The sequence below is a fragment of the Ictidomys tridecemlineatus genome, chromosome 1 (genome assembly GCF_052094955.1).
Source record: "Ictidomys tridecemlineatus isolate mIctTri1 chromosome 1, mIctTri1.hap1, whole genome shotgun sequence".
Classification (NCBI taxonomy): Eukaryota; Metazoa; Chordata; class Mammalia; order Rodentia; family Sciuridae; genus Ictidomys; species Ictidomys tridecemlineatus.
This window is the reverse complement of record NC_135477.1, coordinates 187,924,095-187,937,614: the sequence shown is the minus strand read 5'-3', so window position 1 is coordinate 187,937,614 and position 13,520 is coordinate 187,924,095. Positions and strand designations below refer to the sequence as shown.

At 42.6% G+C, this 13,520-nt stretch overlaps 1 protein-coding gene and 1 long non-coding RNA gene across 2 annotated transcripts in view; one reads left to right on the top strand and one right to left on the bottom strand.

The window, feature by feature from the left end:
- LOC110597157 (uncharacterized) overlaps nucleotides 1-10,722 on the top strand; it is a 134,005-nt gene extending 123,283 nt beyond the window's left edge. The window contains exon 7 of the long non-coding RNA XR_013440491.1: nucleotides 10,228-10,722. This is a non-coding gene — a long non-coding RNA (uncharacterized LOC110597157). The remainder of the gene's footprint in view (nucleotides 1-10,227) is intronic.
- LOC101973789 (olfactory receptor 14C36) lies at nucleotides 4,635-5,567 on the bottom strand. Its single transcript, XM_013365747.4, has one exon. It carries the CDS (start codon nucleotides 5,565-5,567, stop codon nucleotides 4,635-4,637), a length of 933 nt encoding a protein of 310 aa, XP_013221201.3.
- Nucleotides 10,723-13,520: the final 2,798 nt, after the last annotated feature.

Genomic DNA, 13,520 nt, shown 5'->3' with positions numbered 1-13,520 from the left:
AACTGAGCAGGAACTCAAGATAGCGGGCACTCAAGGTAGCAGGAGCCACTTTATTGCAAAACAGCAGAGGTATATATACATAACTGATTACACACAGCTTGACTCAATTAGCATCATCCAGTTACAGCAATCAGCCAATAAGGAATCCCTACCATCTTAATGGCTTGGTGGCGTTGCCTCACAAACCACTCCTCCTGGCAAACTGCCAGGCACCATCTTGACTTGATTTGCGGTCCCCAACAAGTCTGAGCACTGAGGGGCACAGCTGGATGGGAGCACTATCAGCACTAATTTTTCTGAGGTATAAGAACTCTGTTTTTAGTAGCAATTATATATTAAAAGGTTAACAATTTTATAGAGCAAATGTTTTAACTATACTGTTTCTACTTTATACTCACCACTTACCATATTTACAAAAGGCTGATGTCTACCTAAAAAATGATCTTTTTTCACTCTTCCCCCACATCTTGGCTAAGGTTTTTCCCTGTCCTTCATTTCTGAACTCCTGGGAAGGTGCAGGAGTTTTAGACCAGGTACTTATGTCTTTTAGATAGAATGCCTGATTTTAAGTGAGTGCAAAGGATAAGATGGAATAATTTTCAGCTCAGATGTATTTCAGTGCCCCAGCAGTACTTGTTGACACCTTAGGAAAAATGAGGCTCTCACAGATGCCCTCAAAATCTTAAGCCCATGAGAGGTGAGCATCGAGGTTGCCATCATGCTCCATGTGGGACAGTCACCCCTGCTGGCCCTGAAGGTGGGACTACAATCCTATGGTAATTGGTAAACACACAAGTTTAACAGAAGATTGGGCACTAAATTAAAAAACTGAAAATGGTTTAAGAACAATTTATATTGCGGGAAATATGGTTCCAAGGTATTCTCTGCAAAGAGAGATCAGCAATAAAGGGAAGTAAGAACTGAGCATGCTGCATAAATTATGTGAATACTATCTTCATGATAAGATATAATTACTATATGCATTTTGTTAACAATATTTCTCTAAAAATAACCAAATCTTTAGAATAATATTTTTGTGTTGAATGACTATTGAATTTTAGGGGAAATGGCAACATTATGTTGACGGGGCATAATACTAGTTATGCAAATTTAGACAAATGAGTTGACAAATTTCAAAGTAGCAAATTGAAATCCTTTGTTAAAACAGTTAAAGGCCACACGGAGAAGCCTAAATGTGCAATTCATGAGATAAAATTCTGATCCTTTGCATCAAGTTATGGAATGGAGGGATATCTTTAATACCAGGAATATTTTCATTAATTCCCACCGCAGGAAGATTTGTTGAACATGTTCATGCTGCAAATGAGTGGAACGTGCCTACAAGTAAAGACAAGACCCAAGTAAATGGACAAATACTAAAAAGGAAAAAAAAAACAACAAAATGAAACAAAGCAAACTAAAGTAAAACAGGGGTGACAAAAAGACAAAAATGACACTGGGGTGGGGATGGGCCCAGTTAAGGAAAAACTCCACACGGAGTTGGCTAATTAGAATACTTCACACTGTTTTTTTTTTTTTAAAGATGACCAGAAAGTATATGAAAAACATGTAAATTATTTACAATCATTTGGATGTGTCATGAGCATGAAGAACCTGTCCCCGTGAGGTCACATGTTGGGGAGGTCCTCCTAGCCAGTTGGGACCAATTGGGATCTGATCCAAAAGGGGCTCCTCCTGAACAAGTGGCTTCAGAGGGGTCCCCCACAATACCACTCAGCAAGCTCTCAGAGGGTCCCAGGAGCCAGCCTGCCGAGGGGTTCAGGAAACGGAACATCGACTCACAGTCTCTGGGGACACTGTCACAGGGTGTGGGTAGGGGATGGCCACAGACTACAGCCTCAGGTGGAAGAAATGCCTGTCCCAAAGGTGCTGCTGTCTGAGCACTGGGGGGCACAGCTGGGTGGGACGCCCCTGGGTGGCTCCATGTGGGCTGTCCCACTCTCTGTGTGAAGAGCAAGACCCGCCCAGTGTGTTTTCTCCTCAATGCCTGGTGGAGGCAGGGTCCCCTGTCCCACAGCCCCTCCAGCACAGAGTGTGGGGTTCCATTGCTTGCACTGCGCTCAGAGTTGCTCTGGTGGACAGCACACCCTTGCCAGAGCCACCTTCCTTCCACAGGTCAGGGGCCAGAGTGGGGTTTGGCATCTGCTGGATGTGGCTTCTCCAGCTGAGCACTGTGAGTCTGGAAGGTATCAACAGGATTGATTCAGGGGCAGGGGACCCACTGTGACATGGTCCTGAGCTCACACTTCCTGACCATTGACCTCTGTGTACCCCCCTGACTGGTGATGTCCCACGTTTCAGTTAAGTGCTGCTGTCCCACAGTTCCTGTGAGTTCTGGCAGAGTCCTTGCCCCTCATGCACTCACCCTGGTACAGGTCTGGGTGCCTGCGTAGGAGTCTGTGGAAAAGGTGGACAGCACAGGTTTGTCCTGTGAGGCTGTTCTGAAATGACAGGCAGCCTCCTCCTCCTTAAGTGCTCTGTGCCAGGAGCTCCTGACTGCCATGGGCTGAGAGCCTGTGCCTTTCAGTCATAGTGACTCATTAGATGTTGTTCTAGATCCGTAAGAATGTGGTTCGCTTGCATTTAGTTTTCTTCTTGGGCTACTGTGCTCATGGGCACATGTTGCGGCCTTTGAGAGTCGGAGGCTGTGTTTGCATCTCAGCCTCTGTTCTCCACAGGGCCAACAGGCCTCCACCACAGGCAATTAAACGCAGCCCCAGGGCCCATGTCCCCCTGGTATTTAGCTGTCCTGTGGCAGTTGGGGTTCCCCAGTCAGGGACACTGGTCTCCACTGTAATTTCTAGCCAGAGGGACAGTCAAGGGCTCTCTGAGCGTTCAAGGCTTCCTCTCACAGGTCTACTTCTGACCATCTGGTGAGGACGCTCCCTCTGGGCTTCCCAGGGTGGGAGGGGTCTGCAGCAGCAGGTTCCCCTCTACTTTTCCACAGCACCTCAGAGGTCACCTAGCATTCCCTCCTCCTTCTACTGTCACCAAGGCAGGTTTCCATTTCCATGTGATCTAGTGGGAAGCAACTTTCCACTCATAGTTCAGCAAATCAAGCAAAAATGGCTTTAGTGCCTTTGTAACATCACCACTAGAGTCTATGCTGAGGGGTCCGTAGGAACAACTGTGAGCTGACCCTCATTGGTCATCGCCATCACCACGCACATCCTCAGTTATTTGATCAGAGTTGTACTTAATTAGCACCATCATCGGAAAATACCCTCTAGCTTTGAAAAAGCCCTGCATTTCCCCTCATTGCCAACTGGTCAGTATTGGTATGTTTTTGGTTGTGTTTTGTTTTGACTGTTTATTAATTTTTTATGAACAAATATGCCATCAATCAAACTTTAAAAATATATCTATTAATCAGTCTCCTATACTTACAATATTTCTACTTTTTAGATAAATACATTCAAATTTTCTTCCTGATACTGAAATCTGTCCATGCAGAGTAGAGCAATATGGTTTTCTGAAATTGTCATTCTGCCCATATCTTAAGATTTCATGAATGGATTTAAATTCCACAAACATTTCTATTATTTTAATTTAATTGACTAACATGAAACTTTAAAAATCATTTTGCTTTTTTACATTAAATTTACTTATTATCTTTGTATTATATTCATAGTTCAAAGTTGTTATCAATAATAACAATAGAATGTGACAATTTAAAATACAGAATTTTAGGAAGAATATCTCTCCAGTATGATCAAACATTGAAAATACATCTTAGGATACAGTGTGGATGGATGTTTCCTTTATGAAACCAAATAAAGAGATTGAATTGAGCTGACCAGATGTAATATGTAGGCAGACAGCTGGGTTTAACCTGTTCATTGAGACACTGAAGACTTTACTCAGCAGAGCTGGTGAGAATTCACAGCCTTGAAAATGAAACACGGGCTATTAGTTTGTGACATGCACACAAAGGCTCATCCCATGCACCTGGCCACTTAGGGCATTTCCACAACAACAACAAATGGACCCAGTTGGGGGAATTGGAGATGCTCTTGCAGCCAATATGGGGCTGGTTCTGAAGGATAAGAACTGGCGGCCACCACCACTTCCTCAGTTGACATTTCAAGTTTATCTCTTTTATTTTCCAGATATATTGAAGCATTAGTTTGCTTCCTAATAAATCTAACAGTATAATATTTTTGGACTTGTTCATTTTCAAAATAATTTAACTGACTTAATTATATACAAGATTAAATATTTATTTCATACAAAAAATACAATTTGAACATGCAGGCTAGTTGCTATCTTCATACTTGATTTCTCAATATCTCCCTCAGGGCATACTTAGCATTGATGTCACTAAATATTTAACAAGTAAAAAATGCCCAGTCTATATAGATTCTCAGCAAATATGTTGAACTCCATCTAAGAAAACATGCAGCTGCTAAAGTTCCTTACAGATTTTTTTTTGGAGGGGGATGATTAGAAAGTGTGACACAAAATTCAAACCAGTTGCTTGATAAGACTGAGTTTGCAGCCTCACAAGGGCCATTCTGCAGCAGGCAATCTGCTCTGCAAACCAGACAGGCAGGGTTTGGTTCAGGTTTGAAAGTCACTGGGCAAAACTAGAATCATCCTCTGATGTATCTTGGTTATGCTCCGGAATAAACCCTTCTCAATATGACTTTCCGCACAGCTTCCTTTACCTGTTTGTTTCTGAGACTATAGAGGACAGGATTCAAGAGGGGAGGAACAATAGTGTAAAACACAGAGAGAACTATGTCCTGAATCGCCTCAGAGGTCACTGGTGGCCTTAGATACACGTAAGAGATAGAACTAAGGAAGACGGTCACCACGAGGATGTGGGGGATGCAGGTGGAGAAGGCCTTCCCCTGCTCCTGTGTGGGGAATCTGACCACAGTAGAAAATATGCGCACATAGGACATGGCGATGAAAACAAAGCAGCCTCCACAGACCACCACAGCGGAGATGAGAATGGAGAGCTCATTGCTGGACGTGTCAGAGCAAGAGAGCCTCAGCAGGGAGGGGATGTCACAGAAAAACTGAGGGACCTCGTTGGAGCCACAGAAGTTCAGCTGTAATGTGTTTCCAGTGTGTGCACCTGCGTAGACCAGGCCACTGAGCAGGGAAGCCAGGGTCAGGCGGACACAAAGTTGGAGGTTTATGATAGTTGAATAATGGAGGGGCTGGCAGATGGCCACATAACGGTCCCAGGCCATGATGGTGAGAAACAGAATCTCCACAAAGGCACAAAAAATGACCAAGAAGATCTGGGTTGCACAGCCAGCCACTGAAATGGCCCTGTGGCCAGTGAGAGAGTTGACACAGGCAGTGGGGACAGTGACGGAAATATAACACATGTCCAAGACAGACAGGTTCCTGAGGAAGAAGTACATGGGCGTGTGCAGGTTCTGGTCAGCAGTGGTGACGGTGACGATGAGAAGGTTCCCTAAGAGGGTGGCCAGGTACATGAATAAGAATAACATGGAGTAGAGGAATCTTAGTTTCCAGCCTTCAGCAAAGCCCATGAGGAGAAACTCAGTCACCATGGTGGAGTTGGCCATCTTGTGGAGATGCTGTCGACTGGGAGGCAGAGGAAAGAAGACAAGGGGCATACAAAAGTCAACAACCATCTCAGATGTTCTTCCTCCAAGTGTTTACTGCTGTGTTAGGTAATCTGTGCATAGAGGGACGTCCACTACTGGCCTCCTGATTGGCTTCACCACTTCTGAGTAGATTGGACTCAGTGCTCAGGAGGTTCCCTGTCTTCTGTAACACCCAGCACTGAGTCATTGTCTCAATGAAGACTGAGTACCCAGTGCATCTGAAATCCCTGTGTTAGAGTAAGGTCACAGTTCCACGAAAGTGTCATTAGGAGCTGACCAGCACATTTGGGTGGATGTTGGCACCCAGCAAGGATGGCCTCAGTGTTCCCAGCATGGTTTTCCTGTCATCAAGACACATGCCTCTATTTTGTCCAGTCCCTAGGTGCAGAAATGAATATTGAGAGTCTCCACACATTCCTAAAGCCTGCCACTGCCCTGACTTGCAGAATGGGTGGTAAGTTGTTGATTTATATGTGATTTTACAATGTTGTTCTATGGAAATCTTTCAGTTCTGCAAATTATGACTCAGTCAATGCTTGGAGCTAAGTTGAAGCTGTAACTGAATTTGAAGTCACAGCTCGAGGTGAAGTAAGACCCCTGCAATCATACCCAGTCTCTTTGAAAGCCTCTGCCACACCCACTCTCTTTGGCTGTTTTCCTCATGTTCTGTTGCTTACCAGAACCTTCTACTCCATGCTCTTACCTCCATGAACTGTAGGAAGCTGCTGTGTGCGGTCAGTTCTGGCTGGGTCTGGTAGATAGGATCTATTACTTTTAGTTTCCTCCCTTTGTTTTCACGAACATCACAAAGGTATTTCAATCCTTTCCTAGTAAGAAGTTCATTAACTGTTGACTCCCCACTTGAGGTACAACCCTGCCTCGCTAAGTCCTGAGAGTGGTGGCATGGCTATTTCCTGTCTGATTTTTCCTTGCTCAAGTTTCGAGTCACATTAACCGGGCTGTCCCTGTGAGGACCATGTGTTTTGCTAACTTTTTCCAGAATTCTCCGAGATTTGCCTGTGTATGCACCTGTCTCTATCAATCAATTGTTCCTTTAAAAATTCCTGTGGTCTACTGTGATTTCTTTTGTATGTTATGATGTTGACTTTATATTAATGTCTTTTATCTTCTTTATAAAATTTACATATATACAACTATGCACATTATTCAAGTTAAAATTAAGCAAAGTGGTTTGACACTAAAACTTTTAAATTCACAGGGACAGCATAAAGAAAGACTTATTCCCCACGTTTTAGCTTTCACGGTATCTGTGAATGCACTCCTCTCCCTGATAGTGCCATTGGGGATTTAGAAATATAGCAATAAAACATTTGATAACTACTCTCCATGCTTCTATTCTCTTATGATTTCAAGACAACAGTTCTGACTTCTTCTTCTAATAAAATCACTTTTTTTGTCACCTCACTGCAGCTGGGCCATTGGTTGAATACTAAAACACTCACTCTGAGGGTCGTGTGTTCTCCTCCTGAAGTAAAGCAGTCTCCCCTGCTGTCTTCTCCAAATCTCTGGCTGAAATCTGGTCTCCCAGGAGTTTCCAGGCAGACAGGCTTTCAGGACATCTCCAGAGGCACACAGACACAGCTTCAGGTTGTGCAAACAGGCTGGTGTGCTCTCTTTATATAAAATGTGACTGTGTCCCTGCAGTCCCCAGAGGTCCTCTGGGAACACAGCACCCACCTCCTGATGATGGGGCTAGCTCACAGTGACTCAGGCAGGCAGTGCTCTCCAAAGCACAGGTGAAAGACCAGTCAACTGCAGGGTGGACATGGGGTTGAACGAGTAGACATATTTTACTCTTGCAGGTGTGTGGGGATCATGGAATCAGGCACTGTGGGAATGGGGAACCCAGCAGTCCTCCCCGTGTGGGGGTTCACTGGGGCTTCTGTGTGTGCCTCAGAGACCAAGTCCTGCATTCTGAGGGGCCCAGATGCCTAGCCTGTGCCCTGTGCCTCTAATCTGTGATACCCTCCACCATTCCCTCTCTGAATGACAGGATTGTATATTTGTCATGTTCAGATTGGAGAGAGTGACAGAGCTCATTGCTTGCATGTCTTTAAGAACTCTGAACATATCACAGCGTCTTACATAAATGGAACTTTTGAAAGCCATGAATAAATATAGGCCAGGACAGTGTGGAGGACAGGGTTTAGTGCCAGGGCCATTGTGGCTGGATTCACACTCGAGACTTGACACCAGCTAAATGGATCTGGATATGTTTTACATTCCTGCCAAATAAATTCACCCCTGTAGGGTGAGCTGTATGGTGGCTTTCAGGTCATTCACTGTGATGCACGAGCACCAGGTCCTGACTCCCCAACTTCTCCCGCACTGCAGACAGAGCCCCACACCCGTGGGAGGCTAGATCTCCTCCTATCTCCTGCTGAAGCCTGTGATAAATACTAATGTTCCTCTTTTCCTATTTATTTTACTATGTGTATTTAGTGGCTGTGGTCCTACAGTATGTGAGCTGCTCTTCTTCCTCTTTCATATTCCACAGTGTTTTCAAGGGTATGCACTTCGTAGCACGTGCCAAAACCTCATTTCATGAATGACTCACAGTATTCACAATATTCAACAGGGGCCACACTTGTTTATCCTTCATGCACTGCTGGACCGAAGGGGCTGTTTGGGCCTTAGCGTGCTGTGCACCATGCTGCTCCGCAGATCCTTGCCCTATTTGAGTGTCTCCTCCTTCCCTTCCCTCCTTTCTTCTTCCATCCCCCTGTTTTTCTGTCCTTCCTTCCTCCTTATTCCTAGTATTATAAAAGGGACTTGAGATGCCAAAGGTGTAGAATGTGTATTTGAAAAGCATCCAAAACCTATGGAAGGGCACGCCTCTCAGCTTTTGATTGTCTGGGGATATCTTTATCTCTCATTTCTAAGTAACGGCACATTCTGGGTGCAGAGTTCTCATTGGGAAGTATCATTTCTTTAGTAATGAGAACATCTCATCCCACTGTCCACTGCCCTATAAGCCCTCTGCTGGGAAGTCCTACTTAAGGGAAGAATGATACTGGAATTTTTAAGCAGGAATTCCATTAAGTGTGTCTGTTGCTTGGGAGACATGGACACTTTTGTTAATTCTTCCAACCTGTGAACACAGGGTGTCTTTCCACCTGTTTGTGACTTCAGTTTATTATATCAGTGTTTTATGGAAGTCTAGGCAGATATTTCAGCTCTTTAGTTACATTTTCCCTTGATTTTGGTTGTGTATTGAAATAAAAAAGAGGTTAGTTTTTTTACTTCCAGTTATTTTCTTGTCAGCCTATAGAAAACTTGCTGACATATGGATGTTGATTTTTATTTGTGCAGCTTTACTGAATTCTCTCATTAGTTCTAATAGAGTTTGGGTAGCGTATTTAGGTTTTATGTAGTGTCACACATGCCAAATGGAAGCATTTACTGTCTCTCTTTCTGATTGGCACCTCTTATTTTTCTCTTGCCTAGTTGCTCTTGCTAGGACCCTCAATAATGCATTGGTAGAAATGGTGGTAGTGGGCTTGTCTTCTTCCTGATGTGGGAATAAAGACTGTCAAGTGCTTGCTGTTGAGTGTGCTGTTAGCTGTGTGTCTATCACTCACACCCTTGGTTTTGTGGAAGTACAAGCAGGAAGCCCAAGACAAGTCGAACAGACTTATAAGTATGGAGTGTGAACCAGTAATGAAAACATCTCCCAAGAAATAAACACTCAAAACTTGTAGACTTCCTGGCTGAATTCTGCCCATCTGTCAAGGATGGATACTAATCCTTCTCAAACACTCCCAATCAATTGAAGTGGAAGAAACACATCCAAACTCATTTCCCAAGGCCATGAATACTCTGACACCAAAGCCAGGAGGTGTCACAACAAGATAATAAAAGTAGCTGTGTATCCCTGATGCAAAAGTGTTCAACCAAACCAAATTCAGCAGTACATCAAAAGAAGTCATATGGCATGTTCAAGTAGGTTTAATTTCTGATTGCTGCGATGGTTCAGTATCTATAAATCAACAAAGGCCACATTAACAAAGTGAAGGTGAATACCGAATGATTATCTTAAAATTTTGACAAATTTTAAAATCTTTTCATGATAAAAATTCTTAACAATTCCACAATTTTCTCATTAAGAATTAATTTCATTGCATCCAATTAATTTTATAGGTTTTAATTTAGTTTCAAAACATATTTAAATTTATATTGTAATTTCCTCTTGACCCATGTGTTATTCAAAGATATTATGCAATCTTCAGATATTTTGGGATTTTTATGGCTGTGTTTCTGCTGTTGGTTCCCAATTTAATTCTATTGTGGTCTGAGAGCACATATTTTATAATTTCTATTCCCTTAATTAAAAAATTTTAGTTGTTGATGGACACAATACCTTTATCTTATTTATTTTTATATGGTGCTGAGGATTGAACATAGTGCCTCACAGGTGCTAGGCAAGTGCTCTATCATTGAGCCACAACCCCAGTCCCTGTTTTCCTCATTTTTAAGGCATATTTTATGATCCATACGGGTTCTTGCTTGGCGATTGTGCTGCATAAGCTTGAGAAGATAGTGTGTTCTGCTATGGTTGTGAGATGTATTTTAAAGAATTTGTTTTGCATTGTTGCAGAATCTCCAGGTTTCTTCCAGTGCTTTGAAACTTTTCCTCACACGTTTGGTGGATGGGTCTTCAGCTAAAGACTGGAGGATGCTTCCCAAGGACCTCACACTCTTCTTGAGTCTTGTTCCTCTGATCATCCCAGATGCCCCCTTCTCCACTGTGTTAGTAAGACCACTGGGCTCCACCTGCGTCCCCATTTGGACCACAGCCTGGAAACTCTTGGGCTGCAGCTCATCTCATCTGTTCCCAGTCTTTCACGGATTCTTCTTCTCTGTAACTTGACGCCCATGTTTGAACAACGGTTGTTCAATATATTCTCAGTGTTCTTTTTGTTGTTTCTGGTTGGGAGGAAAACCATGCAATCCCTGTTATCTCCATCTTAGCACAAAGAGGAGTTTCTAGATAACGACAATATCACCTTTAATCAACGGTTGTAGATATTCAGTGAAGAGGCCATGGATTTAGTATTATGTAACTTAACTTAAATAAATGACATTTAGTCCACCCTGTGTATTGTGACACAGTTTCTAGGCACAGAACCAGCAGCATCCCCATGATAGTCTACTGAGCTGAAAATCATGTTGTAGGTCAGCACTTCATTTTTTTTTCTTTTCTAAGTTTTAGTTATTAACACTATAATTTAAACATGCTACTCCAGTCTCGCTATAGTATTTCATGCATGCATACTGCATGGGCTACCCCTGCCCACCTTACCCTCTATCTTGTCGCGTTGCCTGCTTCCTTCCTGTTCTTCTTCTACTCTCAGATCACCTTTTTAAAATCTCCCCAGGAAAAGGGAAGTTTCTGTTATGCAATTTCAGGGTTCCTAACCATGGCAGGCCTTTTGAACCCAACACCAAACTGATACAGAGCCATATGTCTACAGAATAATCACCTAAGAGAATAGTAAAAGACATAATCATGCTTTTAAATGTCAATTTAAAGGAAGATAATTCTATTTAAGTTGGTTTCCTTAGCCATCCCTAGAAAATGGCTTCCATATCGTCAAGCTGTATCCTTGGAGCACATTGAAGAAAGTATAAAAACAAAAAACTGTGGAAAATAATGCAGGTGTCTTTACCTAATGTATACTGATTTATTTCTAAATTAGGCAAAGAACTTAAATCAAAGTCCTTAACATGCTTTGGAAGATACAGAAATTCTTATTATCATAAAGTGAAAGCAATCCATTTGGCCACATGCTTTTGATGGTATTACCTGTTCAAATACATGCATATGTACTGAAGTCTGAACACTCTCAGCTGGTGTGGGTACTGTTCACCCTGCAAACAGGCATGGGCGTGAGAGAAAGACCTTGCATTTCAACAGTTGACTATGCAGATAGCTTTGAGTAGCAATCATTTATCTGTCTAGGGATTTAAGTTTTAGATACTACATATTATTCAGCAAAACCTTTCCACTCTCCACATTTCTTTTATAGTTTTTTTCAATAGAGGATATTAAAAAATGAATTTCAACTCATTATCTAAAGTGACGATTTTTTATTCCAAAAGCATCCTGATTTTTTCAGATTTATGATAGAGCATTAAACACTTGTCTTTGACATTTACAACTCTGCACTGCATTGTGCTTTGCTACCCTTTCCCCAGGTGTTACAGACTGTGTTGTACAGTGTGGTCCAGCAACAGGAGGGATGCAGAACCCTCACATATGTTTTGTCTCCAGTTTCACTGCAGCAAAGCATTAGATATTTCCTACTGTTTTTCCAAAACACAGCAAGATCCTTCTTCACAGTCATGAAACCCTGAAAAGGAGTGTGCCAAGAGGAAAACAGACCACACTTTGCAAACCACTGATTCCTTCTACTCTGGGCAGCAGGGGTAGGGGCTCACAATCACCAAGGGCAGCCCACACCCATTCAGCCCAGATAGCTCCCCAGGACCCTCACCTGCCCCTTTCAGCTCTCTGTCTTCACCCATCTGCTCTCCCAGATGCTCTCTTCCTGCTTCTCACCTGTTGGCCACCACCCAAGTAGCACTTGTAAAGTGCAAATCTGATCATTTCTCACTGCTCCTACAAAGTCTGGGTCACTGAGGACAATAATTGAGCATATAATGCAAAACCCGAAGCAACATAGTGAGACTCTCTCTAAAGAAAAAAATACAAAGGACTGGGGATGTGGCTCATTTCTCCTGGGTTCAATGCCATGGAGCTACACTCCCCGTCCTTGAGTTTTAAAACCATGCAATTTAATAATCAAGTAAGCTAAGGTATCAAATATTCAGTGTTTCACTTATTTGATGAACATTTGATGCTAATTAAATAAAAATTCCATCTAAATAACATTAAAATATGAATATTACATGGCTTTAAAAAAATAATAATAAAATAAAAGCAGGGGAGGAAAGAAGGCACCATGAATATGTTTTCTACCCCTGCTTTGTCAACTGCCTGAACTTTGCCTTTGCTTGTGCTGTCACTTTCCCCTGGTATCCTGTCCCAGGTCCTGGCCCTCCTCACCCAGCTCCTGCAGTTATCAGAGGACAACACCTTGTCTTTCCTCAGCACTGAGTTCTGGGATCTTCTCTCAGTCCCTTTTGCATGACAGCATGCACATGACACAGGTGGAAACCACGTGTGCCTGAGCTGTGCACTTCCCCAGGTGCAGCCACACATGTTACAGACCTCTGTGCACCTATCTTGTCCAACTATAACGTTAGCTCCAATTCCTTGTGAACCACGACCATGTAGTATTCGTATTTTAATATTATGTAGAAGATTTTTTTGATTTAATTAGCGTCAAAATATTTATTGAATAAATGAAACACTGAATACTTGATTTGCTACCTTAGCTTAGCTGATTATTAAATTGCATGGTTTTGAAACTCAAGGACTGGAAGTGTCGTTCAGTGGCAGGAGCTTGCCTAACATGCATGAGGTCCTCACTTCAATCCCAGATCCGCAAAAAATAAGATGTTCTCTCCTGAAGGACACTTCCTGCTTCTTTCTTTCACTCTGCATTTATGTCTCCCATGGTCCCTTAGGCAATTCTGGACCCAAACCTACCACGGTAAAAGGCTCCTGTCCTTAAGTATATGCATTCAGAAATGGTCACGTGGAACAAGGTAGTCTTTAATAAGACCAAAAGAGTCACCGATTATTCCAGGCACAAATAAGAAATTTGAAATGAGCTTGTTTTTAAAGACGCTCCATCACTGTCAGTGAAGACCAGCAGGGGCAGAGGAGGCTGATCTCTTAAGCCTTTATTTGGAATTAACTTCAAATTTTCAAGAAAGTCACATGAAAAACAGTAATACAGAGAACATCTATATGCCCTATTC